This window comes from Anomaloglossus baeobatrachus, chromosome 4 (genome assembly GCF_048569485.1).
Source record: "Anomaloglossus baeobatrachus isolate aAnoBae1 chromosome 4, aAnoBae1.hap1, whole genome shotgun sequence".
Classification (NCBI taxonomy): domain Eukaryota; kingdom Metazoa; phylum Chordata; class Amphibia; order Anura; family Aromobatidae; genus Anomaloglossus; species Anomaloglossus baeobatrachus.
In genome coordinates, this window is record NC_134356.1 from 479734463 (window position 1) to 479751181 (window position 16719).

Here is a 16719-nt window from a genome sequence, read left to right on the forward strand (position 1 = left end):
GGTCACCAAAAAAACAAAAGAAGGCGGCTTCAATTGGCCTGGCGGCGCCACAAAAACATAGAAACTGACATCACTTCCTCTTCTCCAGGAGTTACATTGGACATTTTGAGCATGGTAGATCTTATATGTCAAGCAACTCTTCATAGTATAGACCAGCTTTTGAAGTTGGGTATCAGTCCAAAGCAGCTATATAAATGGGTCATAAATGTATTCTCTGATGAACCTCATTCTATTGGAGGGGAAACGCAATGGAAATTTTGTAAACGAGTTGATGGATCATCAATGATTCCAGATGAAGGAACCAAAGGGTCAATAATATTTTCCTATATTCACCCTGTCTTCAGTTATTTTGACGTTAATGTAATCTACTTACTGTGTCATTGACTAATATCTATTGCATAATTGTTCATCTTTTGAATTTCATTGTGATGAATCAGGGTGTAGTTTTAATGTTACCTAATAAAGAAGGGAATTTTGTTTACTTACCGTAAATTCCTTTTCTTCTAGCTCCTATTGGGAGACCCAGACAATTGGGTGTATAGCTTCTGCCTCCGGAGGCCACACAAAGTATTACACTTTAAAAAGTGTAACCCCTCCCCTCTGCCTATACACCCTCCCGTGCATCACGGGCTCCTCAGTTTTGGTGCAAAAGCAGGAAGGAGGAAACTTATAAATTGGTCTAAGGTAAATTCAATCCCAAGGATGTTCGGAGAACTGAAACCATGAACCAAAAGAACAATTCAACATGAACAACATGTGTACACAAAAGAACCACAGCCCGAAGGGAACAGGGGCGGGTGCTGGGTCTCCCAATAGGAGCTAGAAGAAAAGGAATTTACGGTAAGTAAACAAAATTCCCTTCTTCTTTGTCGCTCCATTGGGAGACCCAGACAATTGGGACGTCCAAAAGCAGTCCCTGGGTGGGTAAAAGAATACCTCGATAAAAGAGCCGAAAAAACGGCCCCCTCTTACAGGTGGGCAACCGCCGCCTGAAGGACTCGCCTACCTAGGCTGGCATCTGCCGAAGCATAGGCATGCACCTGATAGTGTTTCGTGAAAGTGTGCAGACTAGACCAGGTAGCCGCCTGACACACCTGCTGAGCCGTAGCCCGGTGCCGCAATGCCCAGGATGCACCCACGGCTCTGGTAGAATGGGCTTTCAGCCCTGAAGGAATCGGAAGCCCCGAAGAACGGTAGGCTTCAAGAATCGGTTCCTTGATCCACCGAGCCAAGGTTGACTTGGAAGCCTGCGACCCTTTACGCTGGCCAGAGACAAGGACAAAGAGCGCATCAGAACGGCGCAGGGGCGCCGTGCGAGACACGTAGAGCCGGAGTGCTCTCACGAGATCTAACAAGTGCAAATCCTTTTCACATTGGTGAACTGGATGAGGGCAAAAAGAAGGTAAGGAGATATCCTGATTGAGATGAAAAGGGGATACCACCTTAGGGAGAAATTCCGGGACCGGACGCAGAACCACCTTATCCTGGTGAAACACCAGGAAGGGGGCTTTGCATGACAGCGCTGCTAGCTCAGACACTCTCCGAAGTGATGTGACTGCCACTAGGAAGGCCACCTTCTGCGAAAGACGTGATAGAGAGACATCCCGCAGCGGCTCGAAAGGTGGTTTCTGAAGGGCCGTTAGCACCCTGTTAAGATCCCAGGGTTCCAGCGGATGCTTGTAAGGTGGGACTATGTGGCAAACTCCCTGCAGGAACGTGCGGACCTGCGGAAGCCTGGCTAGACGCTTTTGAAAAACACGGAAAGCGCCGATACTTGTCCCTTGAGAGAGCCGAGAGACAAACCTTTGTCCATTCCGGATTGAAGGAAAGAAAGAAAAGTGGGTAAGGCAAACGGCCAGGGGGTAAAACCCTGATCAGAGCACCAGGATAAGAAGATCCTCCAAGCCCTGTGATAGATCTTAGCGGACGTTGGTTTCCTGGCCTGTCTCATAGTGGCAATGACATCTTGAGATAACCCTGAGGACGCTAGGAGCCAGGACTCAATGGCCACACAGTCAGGTTGAGGGCCGCAGAATTCAGATGGAAAAATGGCCCTTGAGACAGCAAGTCTGGTCGGTCTGGGAGTGCCCACGGTTGACCCACCGTGAGGTGCCACAGATCCGGGTACCACGACCTCCTCGGCCAGTCTGGAGCGACGAGGATGGCGCGGCGGCAGTCGGACCTGATCTTGCGTAACACTCTGGGCAGCAGTGCCAGAGGAGGAAATACATAAGGCAGTCGAAACTGCGACCAATCCTGAACTAATGCGTCCGCCGCCAGAGCTCTGTGATCTTGAGACCGTGCCATGAATGCCGGGACTTTGTTGTTGTGTCGAGACGCCATGAGGTCGACGTCCGGCGTTCCCCAGCGGCAACAGATCTCTTGAAACACGTCCGGGTGAAGAGACCATTCCCCTGCGTCCATGCCCTGGCGACTGAGAAAGTCTGCTTCCCAGTTTTCTATGCCCGGGATGTGAACTGCGGAGATGGTGGAGGCTGTGGCCTCCGCCCACAGCAGAATCCGCCGAACTTCTTGGAAGGCTTGACGACTGCGTGTGCCGCCCTGGTGGTTGATGTACGCGACCGCCGTGGCGTTGTCCGACTGTATGCGGATCTGCCTGCCCTCCAGCCACCGATGGAACGCCTTTAGGGCTAGATACACTGCCCTTATCTCCAGAACATTGATCTGAAGGGAGGACTCTGTCGGAGTCCAGGTTTCCTGAGCCCTGTGGTGGAGAAAGACCGCTCCCCACCCTGACAGACTCGCGTCCGTCGTGACTTTCGGATTTTCCCTTCGACAAAGAAGTGGGAAGAAGCCACCACTGAAGAGAGGTTTTGGCTGCCAGTGAAAGAGACGTTCCTGTCTAGGGACGTCGACCTCCTGTCCCATTTGCGGAGAATGTCCCATTGAAGTGGACGCAGATGAAACTGCGCAAAGGGAACTGCCTCCATTGCTGCCACCATCTTCCCTAGGAAGTGCATGAGGCGCCTCAGGGGGTGTGACTGGGCCCGAAGAAGAGAGTGCACCCCTGTCTGCAGCGAACGCTGTTTGTCCAGCGGAAGCTTGACTATCGCTGAGAGAGTATGAAACTCCATCCCGAGGTAAGTCAGTGATTGGGTCGGTGTCAATTTTGACTTTGGGAAATTGATGATCCACCCGAACCTCTGGAGAGTCTCCAGAGCAATGGTCAGGCTGTGTTGACATGCCACCCGGGAGGGTGCCTTGACTAGGAGATCGTCTAAGTAAGGGATCACCGAGTGGCCCTGAGAGTGTAGGACCGCCACCACGGATGCCATGACCTTGGTGAAGACCCGTGGGGCTGTCGCCAGGCCGAAATGCAGTGCCACAAACTGAAGGTGTTCGTCCCCGATGGCGAAACGCAGGAAGCGTTGATGCTCTGGTGCAATCGGCACATGGAGATAAGCATCCCTGATGTCGATTGATGCTAGGAAGTCTCCTTGGGACATCGAAGCGATGACAGAGCGGAGAGATTCCATCCGAAACAGTCTGGTTCTCACGTGTCTGTTGAGCAGTTTGAGGTCCAGAACGGGACGGAATGATCCGTCCTTTTTTGGCACCACGAACAAGTTGGAGTAAAAACCGCGACCACGTTCTTGAAGGGGAACGGGGGATCACAACTCCTTCTGCCTTCAGAGTGTTCACCGCCTGAAAAAGTGCATCGGCTCGCTCGGGGGCGGAGATGTTCTGAAGAAACGAGTCGGAGGACGAGAGCTGAGCTCTATCCTGTAACCGTGAGACAGAATGTCTCTCACCCATCGGTCTTGGACATGTGGCCACCAGGCGTCGCAAAAGCGGGAGAGCCTGCCACCGACCGAGGATGCGGTTTGGGGAGGCCGAAAGTCATGAGGAGGCCGCCTTGGAGACGGTTCCTCCAGCGGTCTTTGGAGGACGTGACTTGGACCGCCATGCATAAGAGTTCCTCTGGCCCTTCTCTGGCCTGTTGGACGTGGAGGATTGGGACCTGGCTGAGAGCCGAAAGGACCGAAACCTCGATTGAATTTTTCGTTGCTGAGGTCTGTTTGGTTTGGACTGGGGTAAGGACGAGTCCTTTCCCTTGGATTGTTTAATAATTTCATCCAATCGCTCGCCAAACAAACGGTCGCCAGAAAATGGCAAACCGGTTAAGAACTTCTTGGAAGCAGAGTCTGCCTTCCATTCGCGTAGCCACATGGCCCTGCGGACTGCCACCGAATTGGCGGACGCTACCGCTGTACGGCTCGCAGAGTCCAGGACGGCATTCATGGCGTAGGATGAAAATACCGACGCCTGCGAAGTCAAAGACGCAACTTGCGGAGCAGAGGTACGTGTGACCGCATTAATCTCAGACAGACAAGCTGAGATAGCTTGGAGTGCCCACACGGCTGCAAAGGCCGGGGCAAAAGACGCGCCTATGGCTTCATAGATGGATTTCATCAGGAGCTCTATCTGCCTGTCAGTGGCATCCTTGAGCGATGAACCATCTGCCACTGCTTACTACGGATCTAGCCGCCAGTCTAGAGACTGGAGGATCCACCTTGGGACACTGAGCCCAACCCTTAACAACGTCAGGGGGGAAGGGGTAACGTGTGTCATTAAGGCGCTTAGTAAAGCGCTTGTCCGGAAATGCTCTGTGCTTCTGGACAGCATCTCTGAAGTTAGAGTGATCGAAAAACGCACTCCGTGTACGTTTGGGAAACCTAAACTGGTGTTTCTCCTGCTGCGAAGCCGACTCCTCTATAGGTGGAGTTGGGGGAGAAAGACCTAGCACCTGGTTGATGGACGCTATAAGGTCATTTACTATGGCGTCCCCTTCAGGTGTATCAAGATTGAGAGCAACGCCAGGATCAGAGCCCTGAGCTGCGACCTCCGCTTCATCCTCCAGAGAGTCCTCAAGCTGAGACCCCGAACAGCGTGATGAAGTCGGGGAAGGTTCCCAGCGAGCCCGCTTAGCCGGTCTGGGACTGCGGTCCGTGTCGGAGTCCTCCCCGTGGGACCTAGGTGTCACCCCAGGAGCACACTGCTGCGCAGACCGAGAGGGGCCTGGGGGCGATGAACTCACAGTGCCCGGGGCCTGTGTAAGTACCGATCTGGACTGCAAGGCTTCTAGTATCTTAGCAAACCATCTGTCCATAGACTGAGCCATGGATTGTGAAAGCGACTCAGAGTTTCTCAGCTAAAACTGCAAACTCTGTCCCTGCCACTTGGACAGTGGAAGCCGGCGGCTCTACCTGAGCCGAGGGTCCCACCAGTGCCCGAGGCTCCGGCTGAGCGAGTGCCACAGGGGCCGAGCATTGCTCACAGTGAGGGTAGGTGGAACCTGCAGGTAACATAGCCGCACAAGAGGTACAGGTTGCAAAATAACCCTGTGTCTTGGCACCCTTGCTCTTTGCGGACGACATGCTGTTGTCTCCTCTGAGAGTGATCACTGAGGGTATATAGCCAAAAGCAAAACAATGCGGTCGAACAGAGAAAATGTATACAAATATATATATATATATATATATATATATATATATATATATATATATATATATATATATATATATATATATATATATATATATATATATATATATATATATATACACACATACATACTTCGGCACTCTAGGGGGGCCAGCACCGGGTAACCGGTGTGGCTTACCAACCGCCCAAAGCGGTTGTGTGTCCACCAGATTCCCTGCCTGGGCCTCCCAGAGCTGCAGAGCTCGTTCTAAAATCCTCCACCGGCAGAAGTGATTGTAAAAATGGCTGCCGGAGCTCTCAGGGGAGGAGGGAGCCGTGGGCGGTGACTAATAAAGTGCGGGAATCTGGTGCCCCACAGTGATCAGTGAGGGGGGAGGAGGACACCTAAGTATGCTCCAGCCCTCACTGCCGACGTCCAGTCGACCGTCCCGCCCTTACCCCTGACTGGCAGGCCCGGGGGCGGGGAGCTATGGTACTAGGCCGCATGAAGCCGGGGACTAAAGTTAATAACGCGGCCGGCAAACAGGCGCGGTCGGCGCGGTAGTCCCGGTCGTCACAAAAAAACAGCAGCCGCTGCAGCGTCTGTGGCACAGGCGCTCCATGCACCGTCCCCAAGGGGACACAGAGTACCTTTTAGATGCAGGGCCTGTCCCTGATGATACCCAGTCTCCTGTCCGGCAGATTCCCCCAGGGGCTGCGGAGGGAGCACGGTCCCAGTGAATGGTGACCGGTTAGGATCCCACTTCTCCCAGAGCCTCTAAGGGATGGGGAAGGAAAAACGGCATGTGGCTCCAGCCTTTGTACCCGCAATGGGTACCTCAACCTTAACAGCACCGCCGACTTAGTGGGGTGAGAAGGGAGCATGCCGGGGGCCCTGTTGGGGGCCCTCTTTTCTTCCATCCGATACAATCAGCAGCTGCTGCTGACTAAAATGGGAGCTTGAGTGAATGTGTGCCTCCTTCAACACAAAGCATAAAACTGAGGAGCCCGTGATGCACGGGAGGGTGTATAGGCAGAGGGGAGGGGTTACACTTTTTAAAGTGTAATACTTTGTGTGGCCTCCGGAGGCAGAAGCTATACACCCAATTGTCTGGGTCTCCCAATGGAGCGACAAAGAAATTATAGTTTTTAGTGGGAGGTTTTCCTCTAGTTACCCGCACTCATACTTGCCTATTACTTACTTTTCAATTAAGGTGATATCTCTAGGACTATACATAGAGCACACTAATCTCCCAAACCACAGGCAATGAGGGGAAAAGGTTAAAGGCATTTTCACCTGTTTCAATTTTTTTAATTATTATTATTATTATAATTCACAAAGTTTTTCATATATTACGTCATGCGAGCCGCACAACCAATCATCGACGGCTTCTTTCTCCCTGTAACAGAGCTGGCACCATAGACTAATATAAGCTTTTTTATTTTAATGGGGGCAAGCATAGGAAATGAGAAGGGCATTGTCTAAGTAGTGAGTAGTTCTCACTCCAATAAAGGGGGTTTCGTACAGAAACAGTGGTACACTGAAGCGGTATATTTAACCCCTTCACGACTTAGTATATATATGTACATCCTAGGTCGCCTCCCCCCAGTTAACGTGGGCTCCGGCGGCGAGCCCGAGGTAATACCCGCACAAGTCTGCTGATCTGATCCTCAGATATATGCAGCTAACAGGCACAGGCGGATCAGAGATCCACCCTCACCTGTTAACACCTTACATCGTGCTGTCAAACACTGACAGCGCGATCTAACGAGCTACAGCGGGGACCGCACTGTTCCCCGCTGCCATCATTGGCCCCATGACGCAACCACAGGGCACCAATGTGTTGCCATGACAGTGTGGGGTCAGATGAGGACCCCTGTCGCTGCCATGACTCACTTCCTGTGAATGCCAGCAGAACGCAACACTCACAGGAAATCAGCATTTTTAATGATCTGAGCGATACTGAAGCGATACTGCTCTGATCAGCACAATCGATCGGAGTTTGCAGTCAAAGTTCTCTAGGGGTCCATTAAAATCAGTAAAAAAAAAAAAAACAAGTTTTAACAATTTAAAAAAAAAAAAACAAAAAAAACCCAAAAACCTAAAAGTTCAAGTCACCCCCTTTTTGTCCCATTGAGTGTAAAACATACAAACAAAAAATATTTGGTATCGCTGTGTTCAGAAATGCCCGATCTATGAAAATCTAAAATTAATCTGACCGGCAAAGGGCATAATGTTAAAATAAAAAAAGCAAAAACGTCAAAATTATGGGGTTTTTTTTGTTGCTGCAACATTGCATTAAAATGCAATAACAGGCGATCAAAACATCTCATCTACCCAAAAGTGGTATAATTAAAAACGTCAGCTCAAGATGCAAAAAAATAACCCATCACTGAGCTCCAGATCCCGAAAATTCGAGAACACTACGGGTCTTGTAAAATGGCGAAAAGTGCGCAATTATTTTTTGGGACAAACTTCTGATTTTTTTTTTTTCCCCACTGAGATAAAAGTAAAACTATACCATATTTTTCGGACTATAAGACCACCGGACCATAAGACGCACCCTGGTTTTAGAGGAGGAAGAGAGGAAAATAAATTTTAAGCAAAAAATGTGGTCATGACACACTTATGGGGCGAGGATCTGCTGCTGACACTGTTATGGGGGTAATGTCGCCAAATTCTCTACTAAGGTACCGCATTCTGGTAATGATCCTCCTGCCTTGTATATGATCCCCATCCTTGTATATATGTCCCTCATCCTGATATAGCCCCCATCCTGATATGTGCCCCAATCTGGCTATATACCCCCATCCTGCTATATGGCCTGTATCCCGTGGCACAGAAAAAAAAAATAAAATAAACGTTTATACTCACCTTTCCTCACTCCAGCAGCATCGATTATCTTCCTCTCTGTGCCAGCAGCAGCGCCGCTGACCTGTGTGTTGCTGGTCACAGTTCCCTGTAGCATCGCAACATCCTCCTGTCTGCCAACTTGCTGATGTGTGTGGAGACTAGTGGTGCGCACAGGGATGACGTCATCGCTGTTCACACCGCTCTCCACACACATCAGCGGCCGGCAGACAGGAGGACATCGCGATGCTGCAGGGAACGGTGACCGGTGAGTATACCATACTTATTCACTGCAACCCGCGCTGATGAGGATGCGTGGGGGGCAGTGAATATAGCCGCACATGATCACTCCAGGCTGTAGTTGCCAGGGGTGATCACGTGGACCGGCTGTTTACTATGCGCACACCCCCTGCCCATCATCCCACCCACCTGTCAGCGCCGGCTTTAGTGGTGAGAGATGATGGGCAGAGGATGCGTGCATATGAAATAAGCGGGCCCACATGGTCACGGCAGGCGCTGCTACAGCCTGCGCATGCCGCCGATGACCTGCTCCACCCTCATTCACCACAGCCATGCCATACATTCAGACATTCAGACTATAAGACACCCCCCCCACTTTCCCCCAAAATTTGGGGGGGTTGGGAAGTGTCCTAGACCGAAAAATACGGTATATGTTTGGCATCTATGATCTTGTACCGACCTGGGTAATCCCATTGGAAAGTCAGTTTTACCATAAAGTTAACACTGTAAATAATAATAATAATAAAAAATAATAATTAATAATAATAAATAAAAAACAACTGTGCAATTGCACTCTTTTGCAATTTCACTGCACCTGGAATTTTTCCCGTTTTCCGTTACAATATGGGGCGGAATGAATGGTGTCGCTCAAAAGTACATCTCTCCCTGCAAAAAACAAGCCCTCATATGACTATACTGACAGAAAAAAGAGAATTTTGTTACTTACCGTAAATTCTTTTTCTTATAGTTCCGACATGGGAGACCCAAACCATGGGTGTATAGCTTCTGCCTCCGGAGGACACACAAAGTACTACACTCAAACGTGTAGCTCCTCCCTCCGGGCTATATACACCCCCTGGATGACAATCTACCCAGTTCAGTGCAAAAGCTGAAGGAGGACATCCACCCATAAGTAGAGATAGAGTAAAACTCGGCAAGACCAGAACTCTGTCTACTAACAACAGCCGGTGAAACACACGGAACAAAAAACTGCCAACAGGCAACAGGGAGGGTGCTGGGTCTCCCATGTCGGAACTATAAGAAAAAGAATTTACGGTAAGTAACAAAATTCTCTTTTTCTTTATCGTTCCTTATGGGAGACCCAAACCATGGGACGTTCCAAAGCAGTCCATGGGTGGGAAATAAACCAAACTGAGAAGTAGGCAAAACCTAACTTCACAAATGGGCGACAGCCGCCTGAAGAATGCGTCTGCCCAAGCTCGCATCTGCCGAAGCATGAGCATGCACTTGGTAGTGCTTCGAAAAAGTGTGCAGACTGGACCACGTGGCAGCCTGACAAACCTGCTGAGCCGTAGCCTGGTGCCTGAAAGCCCAGGAGGCACCGACAGCTCTGGTCGAGTGCGCCTTAATCCCCGGCGGAGGAGGCACCTGAGAACACTGGTAGGCATCGGTGATAGCCGACCTGATCCAACGAGCTAGGGTCGGTTTAGAAGCAGCGAGACCCTTGCGCTGACCAGTGGTTAGCACAAAAAGTGAGGTGCACCGCCTAAAAACGGCGGTGCGTGACACAGATTCGGAGCGCCCGCACCAAATCTAAGGAGTACAACGCCTTCTCAAAACGATGCACAGGGGCCGGACATAGAGAAGGCAATGAAATGTCCTGGTTAAGGTGGAAAGGAGACACCACCTTAGGGAGAAAGTCCGGAGTCGGACGAAGAACCACCTTGTCTTGGTGAAACACCAAAAAGGGAGATTCCGAAGAGAGCGCAGCCAAATCAGAAACTCTCCTGAGAGAAGTTATGGCTACTAGAAAAACAACTTTCTGTGAAAGTCTAAACAAAGGAACCTCCCTGAGAGGCTCAAAGGGGGGTTTCTGTAAGGCCGTGAGGACCAGATTAAGGTCCCAGGGATCCAAGGGCCGCCGGTAAGGAGGAATGATGTGAGATGCGCCCTGCATGAAGGTGCGCACCTGAGCCAGTCGGGCGATACGCCGCTGGAACAATACCGACAAAGCCGACACCTGTCCCTTGAGGGAATTGAGGGACAGACCTAGCTGTAGACCGGACTGTAGAAAAGACAGGATGGTCGGCAAGGAGAACGGCCAAGGAGCATGGTCGGAAGAGCGACACCAGGACAGGAAAATCCTCCAAGTCCTGTGGTAAATCTTGGCCGAGGAAGACTTCCGAGCCTGAGTCATGGTGGAGATGACCTCAGAGGGAATGCCTGAAGCCGTCAGGATCCAGGACTCAAGAGCCACGCCGTCAATCTGAGAGCCGCAGAATTCTGGCGGAAGAACGGACCTTGAGAGAGGAGGTCTGGGCGGTCCGGGAGATGCCACGGCACCTCTACGGACAGACGGAGCAGGTCTGGGTACCAAGCTCGCCTGGGCCAGTCCGGAGCAATGAGTATGACTCGACGGCCCTCCATTCTGATCTTGCGCAGAACCCTGGGCAAGAGCGCTAGAGGGGGAAACACATAGGCCAGACGGAACTGAGACCAATCTTGAACCAGTGCGTCTGCTGCGAAGGCTTGAGGATCGTGGGAGCGAGCCACGTAAACCGGAACCTTGTTGTTGTGCCGGGATGCCATTAGATCCACTTCCGGAGTGCCCCACTTGCGGCAGATTGATCTGAACACTGACGGATGCAGGGCCGACTGGAGTCGAATGTGCTTGCCCGCCAACAGATGGTGAAAGGCTACGAGAGCTAGAAGTACAGCCCTGATCTCCAGCACATTGATCGAGAGGGCTGATTCGGACGGAGTCCAAGTGCCCTGTGCTCGGTGATGGAGAAATACTGCTCCCCAACCGGAGAGGCTGGCATCCGTGGTGAGGATCACCCAGGACGGAGTCAGGAAGGAGCGTCCCTGTGACAGAGAGAGGGGCCGAAGCCACCACTGAAGGGAGCTCCTGGCCTGTGATGACAAAGCCACCAGCCTGTGCAAGGAAGAGATCCGCTTGTCCCAACAGCGGAGAATGTCCAGCTGCAGGGGACGCAGATGGAACTGGGCAAAGGGAACCGCTTCCATTGACGCCACCATCTGACCCAGCACCTGCATGAGGTGTCTGATGGAATGACGGCGGTGCCTCAGCAGAGAGCGCACCGCCAGACGAAGGGACTGCTGTTTGACTAAGGGCAACTTGACAAGTGCCGGCAGAGTCTCGAATTGCATCCCTAGGTACATAAGTACCTGGGTCGGGGTCAGAGTGGACATGGGCAGGTTGACAAGCCACCCGAACTGAACTAGCGTGGCGAGAGTGAGAGAGACACTCCGCTGGCAGTCTACACTGGATGAGGCCTTGACTAGAAGGTCGTCGAGGTAAGGAATCACTGCCAACCCCTGGAGGTGCAGGACCGCAACCACTGCTGCCATGACCTTGGTGAACACTCGAGGGGCCGTGGCTAAGCCAAAGGGAAGAGCCACGAATTGGAAATGTTCCTCTCCGAGTGCAAAGTGTAGCCAACGCTGGTGTGAGACCGCAATAGGCACATGCAGATAGGCATCTCTGATGTCGATGGATGCCAGAAAATCTCCTTGGGTCATTGAGGCAATGACCGATCTCAGAGATTCCATGCGAAAGTGCCGCACCTGAACATGCTTGTTGAGAAGCTTGAGATCCAGGATGGGCCGGAAGGAACCGTCCTTCTTGGGGACTAGAAAGAGGTTTGAGTAGAAACCACTGAACCGTTCCCGGGCGGGAACCGGAATTACCCCGTTGGCCTGCAGGGATGCCACGGCCTGAGAGAAGGCGGCGGCTTTGGAGCAGGGGGGTGTGGACAGAAAAAATCTGTTTGGCGGGCTGGAAGAAAATTCTATCCTGTAGCCGTGGGAGATGATATCCCGCACCCACTGATCGGCGACGTGTTGAAACCACACGTCTCCAAAGTGGGAGAGCCTGCCACCGACCAAGGACGTTGCTGGCGCAGCCAGATAGTCAAGAGGAGGCTGCCTTAGTGGCAGCGGCTCCTCCGGTCTTTTGAGGACGCGGCTTTGCGCGCCAGTTTGATTTACGATCCTTGGCTGCGGTAGTGGACGAGGTCGAGGGCTTAGAGGATGACCAGTTAGAGGAACGAAAGGAACGAAACCTCGATTGGATCCTGCCCTGGACAGGTTTCCTGGCTTTAGTTTGTGGGAAGGAAGTACTCTTCCCGCCAGTAGCTTCCTTAATTATGTCATCCAGCTGTTCCCCAAACAGCCGGGACCCAGCAAAAGGGAGACTCGCAAGGTACTTCTTAGAGGAAGCGTCTGCTTTCCACTCTCGAAGCCACAAGATCCTGCGGATCGCGAGGGAGTTAGCGGAGGCCACCGCCGTGCGGTGAGAAGCCTCCAGGATGGCAGACATGGCGTAGGATGCAAAAGCCGAAGCTTGAGAAGTTAAGGCATCCCTCTCAGGAATAGAGTCCCTGGTAAGGGAATGTATCTCCTCCAGAGAGGCAGAGACTGCCTTAAGAGCCCACACTGCCGCAAAAGACGGGGAGAACGAGGCTCCTGCCGCCTCATATACAGACTTGGCCAAAAGGTCAACCTGGCGGTCAGTGGGATGCTTAAGAGAAGTGCCATCAGCCACAGCTACGACTGTGCGGGCTGAGATTCTGGACACCGGAGGGTCTACCTTTGGGGACTGGGCCCATTCCTTAACCACCTCTGGTGGAAAAGGAAAACGGTCATCTGAACTACGCTTCGGAAAACGTTTGTCAGGACAGGCCCTGGGCTTGGTAACAGTGGTCTGAAAGCTGGAGTGGTTAAAAACATACTCCTAGCTTTCTTAGGTGAGGTAAACTGGTGCATCTCTACCAGAGAGGCTTGTTCCTCTGACTCTGGTGGGTTGAGGTTCAGTACGGAGTTAATGGACGCAATCAAGTCACTAACATCCGCATCACCCTCAGACAAGTCAATGGGGTACATAGAGGTAGCGTCTGAGCCCACAGTAAACGAATCCTCCTCGCCCTGTACCTCGGCACGTGAATCAGAGCCGTGGGAAGAGGAAGGAGAAGGGTCCCTGCGTCTCCGTTTAGGGGGACGGGGTCCTAGGACATGCTCTGAGAGCTCTGCAGAGCTAGGAGCAGCAGAAGCACCCTGAGAAGGGGGCTGATGCATGGTCAGCAGTGTCCGGGACAGCTGCCCCATGGAGTCGGCAAAAGACTGGGAAATAGCTTGTGAAAAGGATGCTACCCAAGCCGGGGGTTCAGCCACCGGGGCCGGAGCAGCCGGAGGGACCCCTGAGGAGGCTCCAGGCTGAGACACAACCATATTAGCACAGGCATCACAATGTGGGTATGTGCTTGGCTCTGGCAGAATGAGCTTACATGCAGTGCATATAGCGTACATGTTTGCAGCCTTGCTCCGGGTGACAGACATGCTGCTGAGGTGGAAGCTCTGCAGCAAGAAAACACTCCTGTAGAATGTCCTGAGAGTGTAATAAAAAGCCCACAACCAGAGGTTGTGGCTTACCAGACCGCTCTGTGTGCCCTCCGGATTCCACAGCTCAAAGCCCAAGTGAAGCGTCAGCCCTCCTAAAAAGCAGCAGCTGCAGCATCCAGCGCCGTCCAGTGTAAGAACGCTGAGAAAATGGCGCTGGAAGGAGGAGGGGGGCGGGTATTAGGCCAAGAGCGGGAAAACGGAGGGCCAGGGAGAGATGCAGAGAGAGATACAGGGGAGGGAACATCTCCCCAGAGAGGAGTGCCCTCCCCTCTGCTGGCCGAGCGGTGGGCGGCGCCACGCTATGCCTCCTGTATGCATGACATGCAGAGAAGCCGAAACCGAAACTAGGCCCAAACTGAAGCCGGGGCCTAGATTTTAAAATGCGGCCGACGAGCAGGCACCTTCGGCGCGGTTCTCAGGGGAAACGCCCAGAACCGGTCGGAATTTACAGTAACGATAAAACACATACTGTCCCCCTAATAAAAGTACCCGGCGCCCCTGAAAAACGTCTCAATACTTAGCTTTTGAGATGCAGGGCCAGTCCCTGAGGGGGGGTGAACGCTCCTTCCAGCAGGAACCAGACAGGGCTGCGGATGGAGACCGGTCTCCTGCAAGCAGAGAGGACCGTGACGGCTCCCACTTCAAACCAGAGCCTCTCAGAGGATGTGAAGGAGCACGGCATGTGAAGGCTCCAGCCTTGTAAAGTCAACCTTAACAGCACCGCCGACACAGTGGGGTGTGAAGGGACATGCCGGGAGTCCAGACTGGACCCGCTTTTCTTCCAAATCTTGAAAATCAAAATAAAAATGAAAAAATATCAGAGAATGCAAGTGTGTGTACCTCCTGAAACACAAAGCATTGAACTGGGTAGATTGTCATCCAGGGGGTGTATATAGCCCGGAGGGAGGAGCTACACGTTTGAGTGTAGTACTTTGTGTGTCCTCCGGAGGCAGAAGCTATACACCCATGGTTTGGGTCTCCCATAAGGAACGATAAAGAAAATAAAAAAGTTATGGCTCGAGGAAAAAGGGGAGGAAAAAACAAAAATGAAAAACGGAAAACCGCTGGGGGATGAAGGAGTTAAAGATTAGCCCAATTTATATAACATTACGCAACACTTTGGTCACTTTGGCGTAAAATAAAAGCAACGCAGTAGTAAGCAAAAATTACTTAAAAATTATTTTCTTAATTCCTCCTTATTTAAAGTTACTGATGGAGGGAAACACCGAAGAGAAAATAGTCGGTTCTTCTACAGAGCTTGTGAATTCTATTAGTGGGGTAAACTGGTGTTAGTGCGTAACTCCAGACTGGCTCTCCTGCATGCTACAAGGGTTTCCTCATCACTAGCATTTGCCATCACTCTCTGATCAGTTTGGGATCCAGCTGCCAGGACCAGGACTGATGCCAAAACTACCTGCCCCAGGGTTCTCATTCAGGTAATGCCTGACTCCCATCAATCAGAAAGCAATGACAAAGCCAAAAATGGACTAAAAGCTTATTTACAACCATATTTTCATGGTTGGCTTTGTACTTTAATTTCCAGAATGCAATATTACATGTCTCCAGCATCTTCATACCTGTTAGTTCTGAATCTTCCCCTTCTTTGGACTGGGCTCATGGACCTTTTTTCTGTAATTTCGACATAATGAGATTTCTGGGCTCCACTTGTGCCTGGGTAGGAGCTGGTCACCTTCTCCCCACTTTCTTTAATAGCAATCATCTTCAGACTATTGGCCAGAACATCTGCTGAATCTTCACGTGTGTGACAGTCATTATTGCAGGTCTCTTCATGGATCATATCAGAGGCAGGAGATCTCTGTGTGTCCAGGCCATGTGCAGGCTTGGCATCATTCACCATAGCATGGCTGGATGCGTCCTCTGTACCCAGTGTCACAGACAGGGGGGACAGTCCTGTTACCTTCTCCTTCCGTTCTCCCGAAGTTTCGGCATTCTCTTTCATGTTACATTGTTGTTCCTGAAATTGTACCTTGAATGCTGAAAGGAGATCGGTGTTTTTCTTCCGTCTCGATTGTTCTGCAATGGCCGCTCGTACTTTTTCAGCGTATTCTGAAATCTTTTTCCCTCGGTCTGGAAGTTTTGCAATGAATTTCCTAAGAAAGGTAAAAACAGATCAAATCAAACAAATCCAAGCGTTCCAATAGTTGTGTACACCAGGACTTTAGGTTTGTAGGTGACAATTAAGACATTTCCAAAAGCCCAAGTTTATTGGGGGCTTTGGTGTAAAACATTAAGGGAAAGGTCTCACATACTGTAAGTTTCAGACTAATACACTGAGGGGATGGGGTAATATTCAGTCAAAATTTGCTGGTGTATAATGAGCATAGTTTGGTTCACAAATCAGCAATGTGCTTGCTCTTCCTTCCAGAATTGATTCCTCTACATGTAAATGGTTTATAAAATCTCATCCACAGTAACTATGTCATTTCTGAATGTGGCCTTATGTCATTACTGAGATAGGAGATGGTGGTTGTAAAGGTGGTGTCACACGCAGCAGCGATCACGACCAGCGATCTGACCTTATCAGGATCGCTGCTGCGTCGTTACATGGTCGCTGGTGAGCTGTCAAACAGGCAGATCTTACCAGCGACCAGTGACCAGCCCACAGCGACGCGTGGAAGCGTAACTAAGGTAAATATCAGGTAACCAAGGAAAGCACTTCTCTTGGTTACCCGATATTTACCTTAGTTACTAGCGTCCGCTGCTCTCACGCTGCCAGTGCCGGCTCCCTGCTCTCCTAGCCAGAGTACACACCGGGTTAATTACCCGATGTGTACTCCCAG

The 16719-nt window shown here is 51.2% G+C and overlaps 1 protein-coding gene across 1 annotated transcript in view; it reads right to left on the bottom strand.

Moving 5' to 3' along the window:
• Positions 1-16719, bottom strand: part of POLR2M (RNA polymerase II subunit M) — a 47931-nt gene that overhangs the window by 25200 nt on the left and 6012 nt on the right. Inside the window, exon 2 of the mRNA XM_075345732.1 lies at positions 15496-16029. Coding sequence (XP_075201847.1) covers positions 15496-16029 — 534 coding nt within the window. The remainder of the gene's footprint in view (positions 1-15495; positions 16030-16719) is intronic.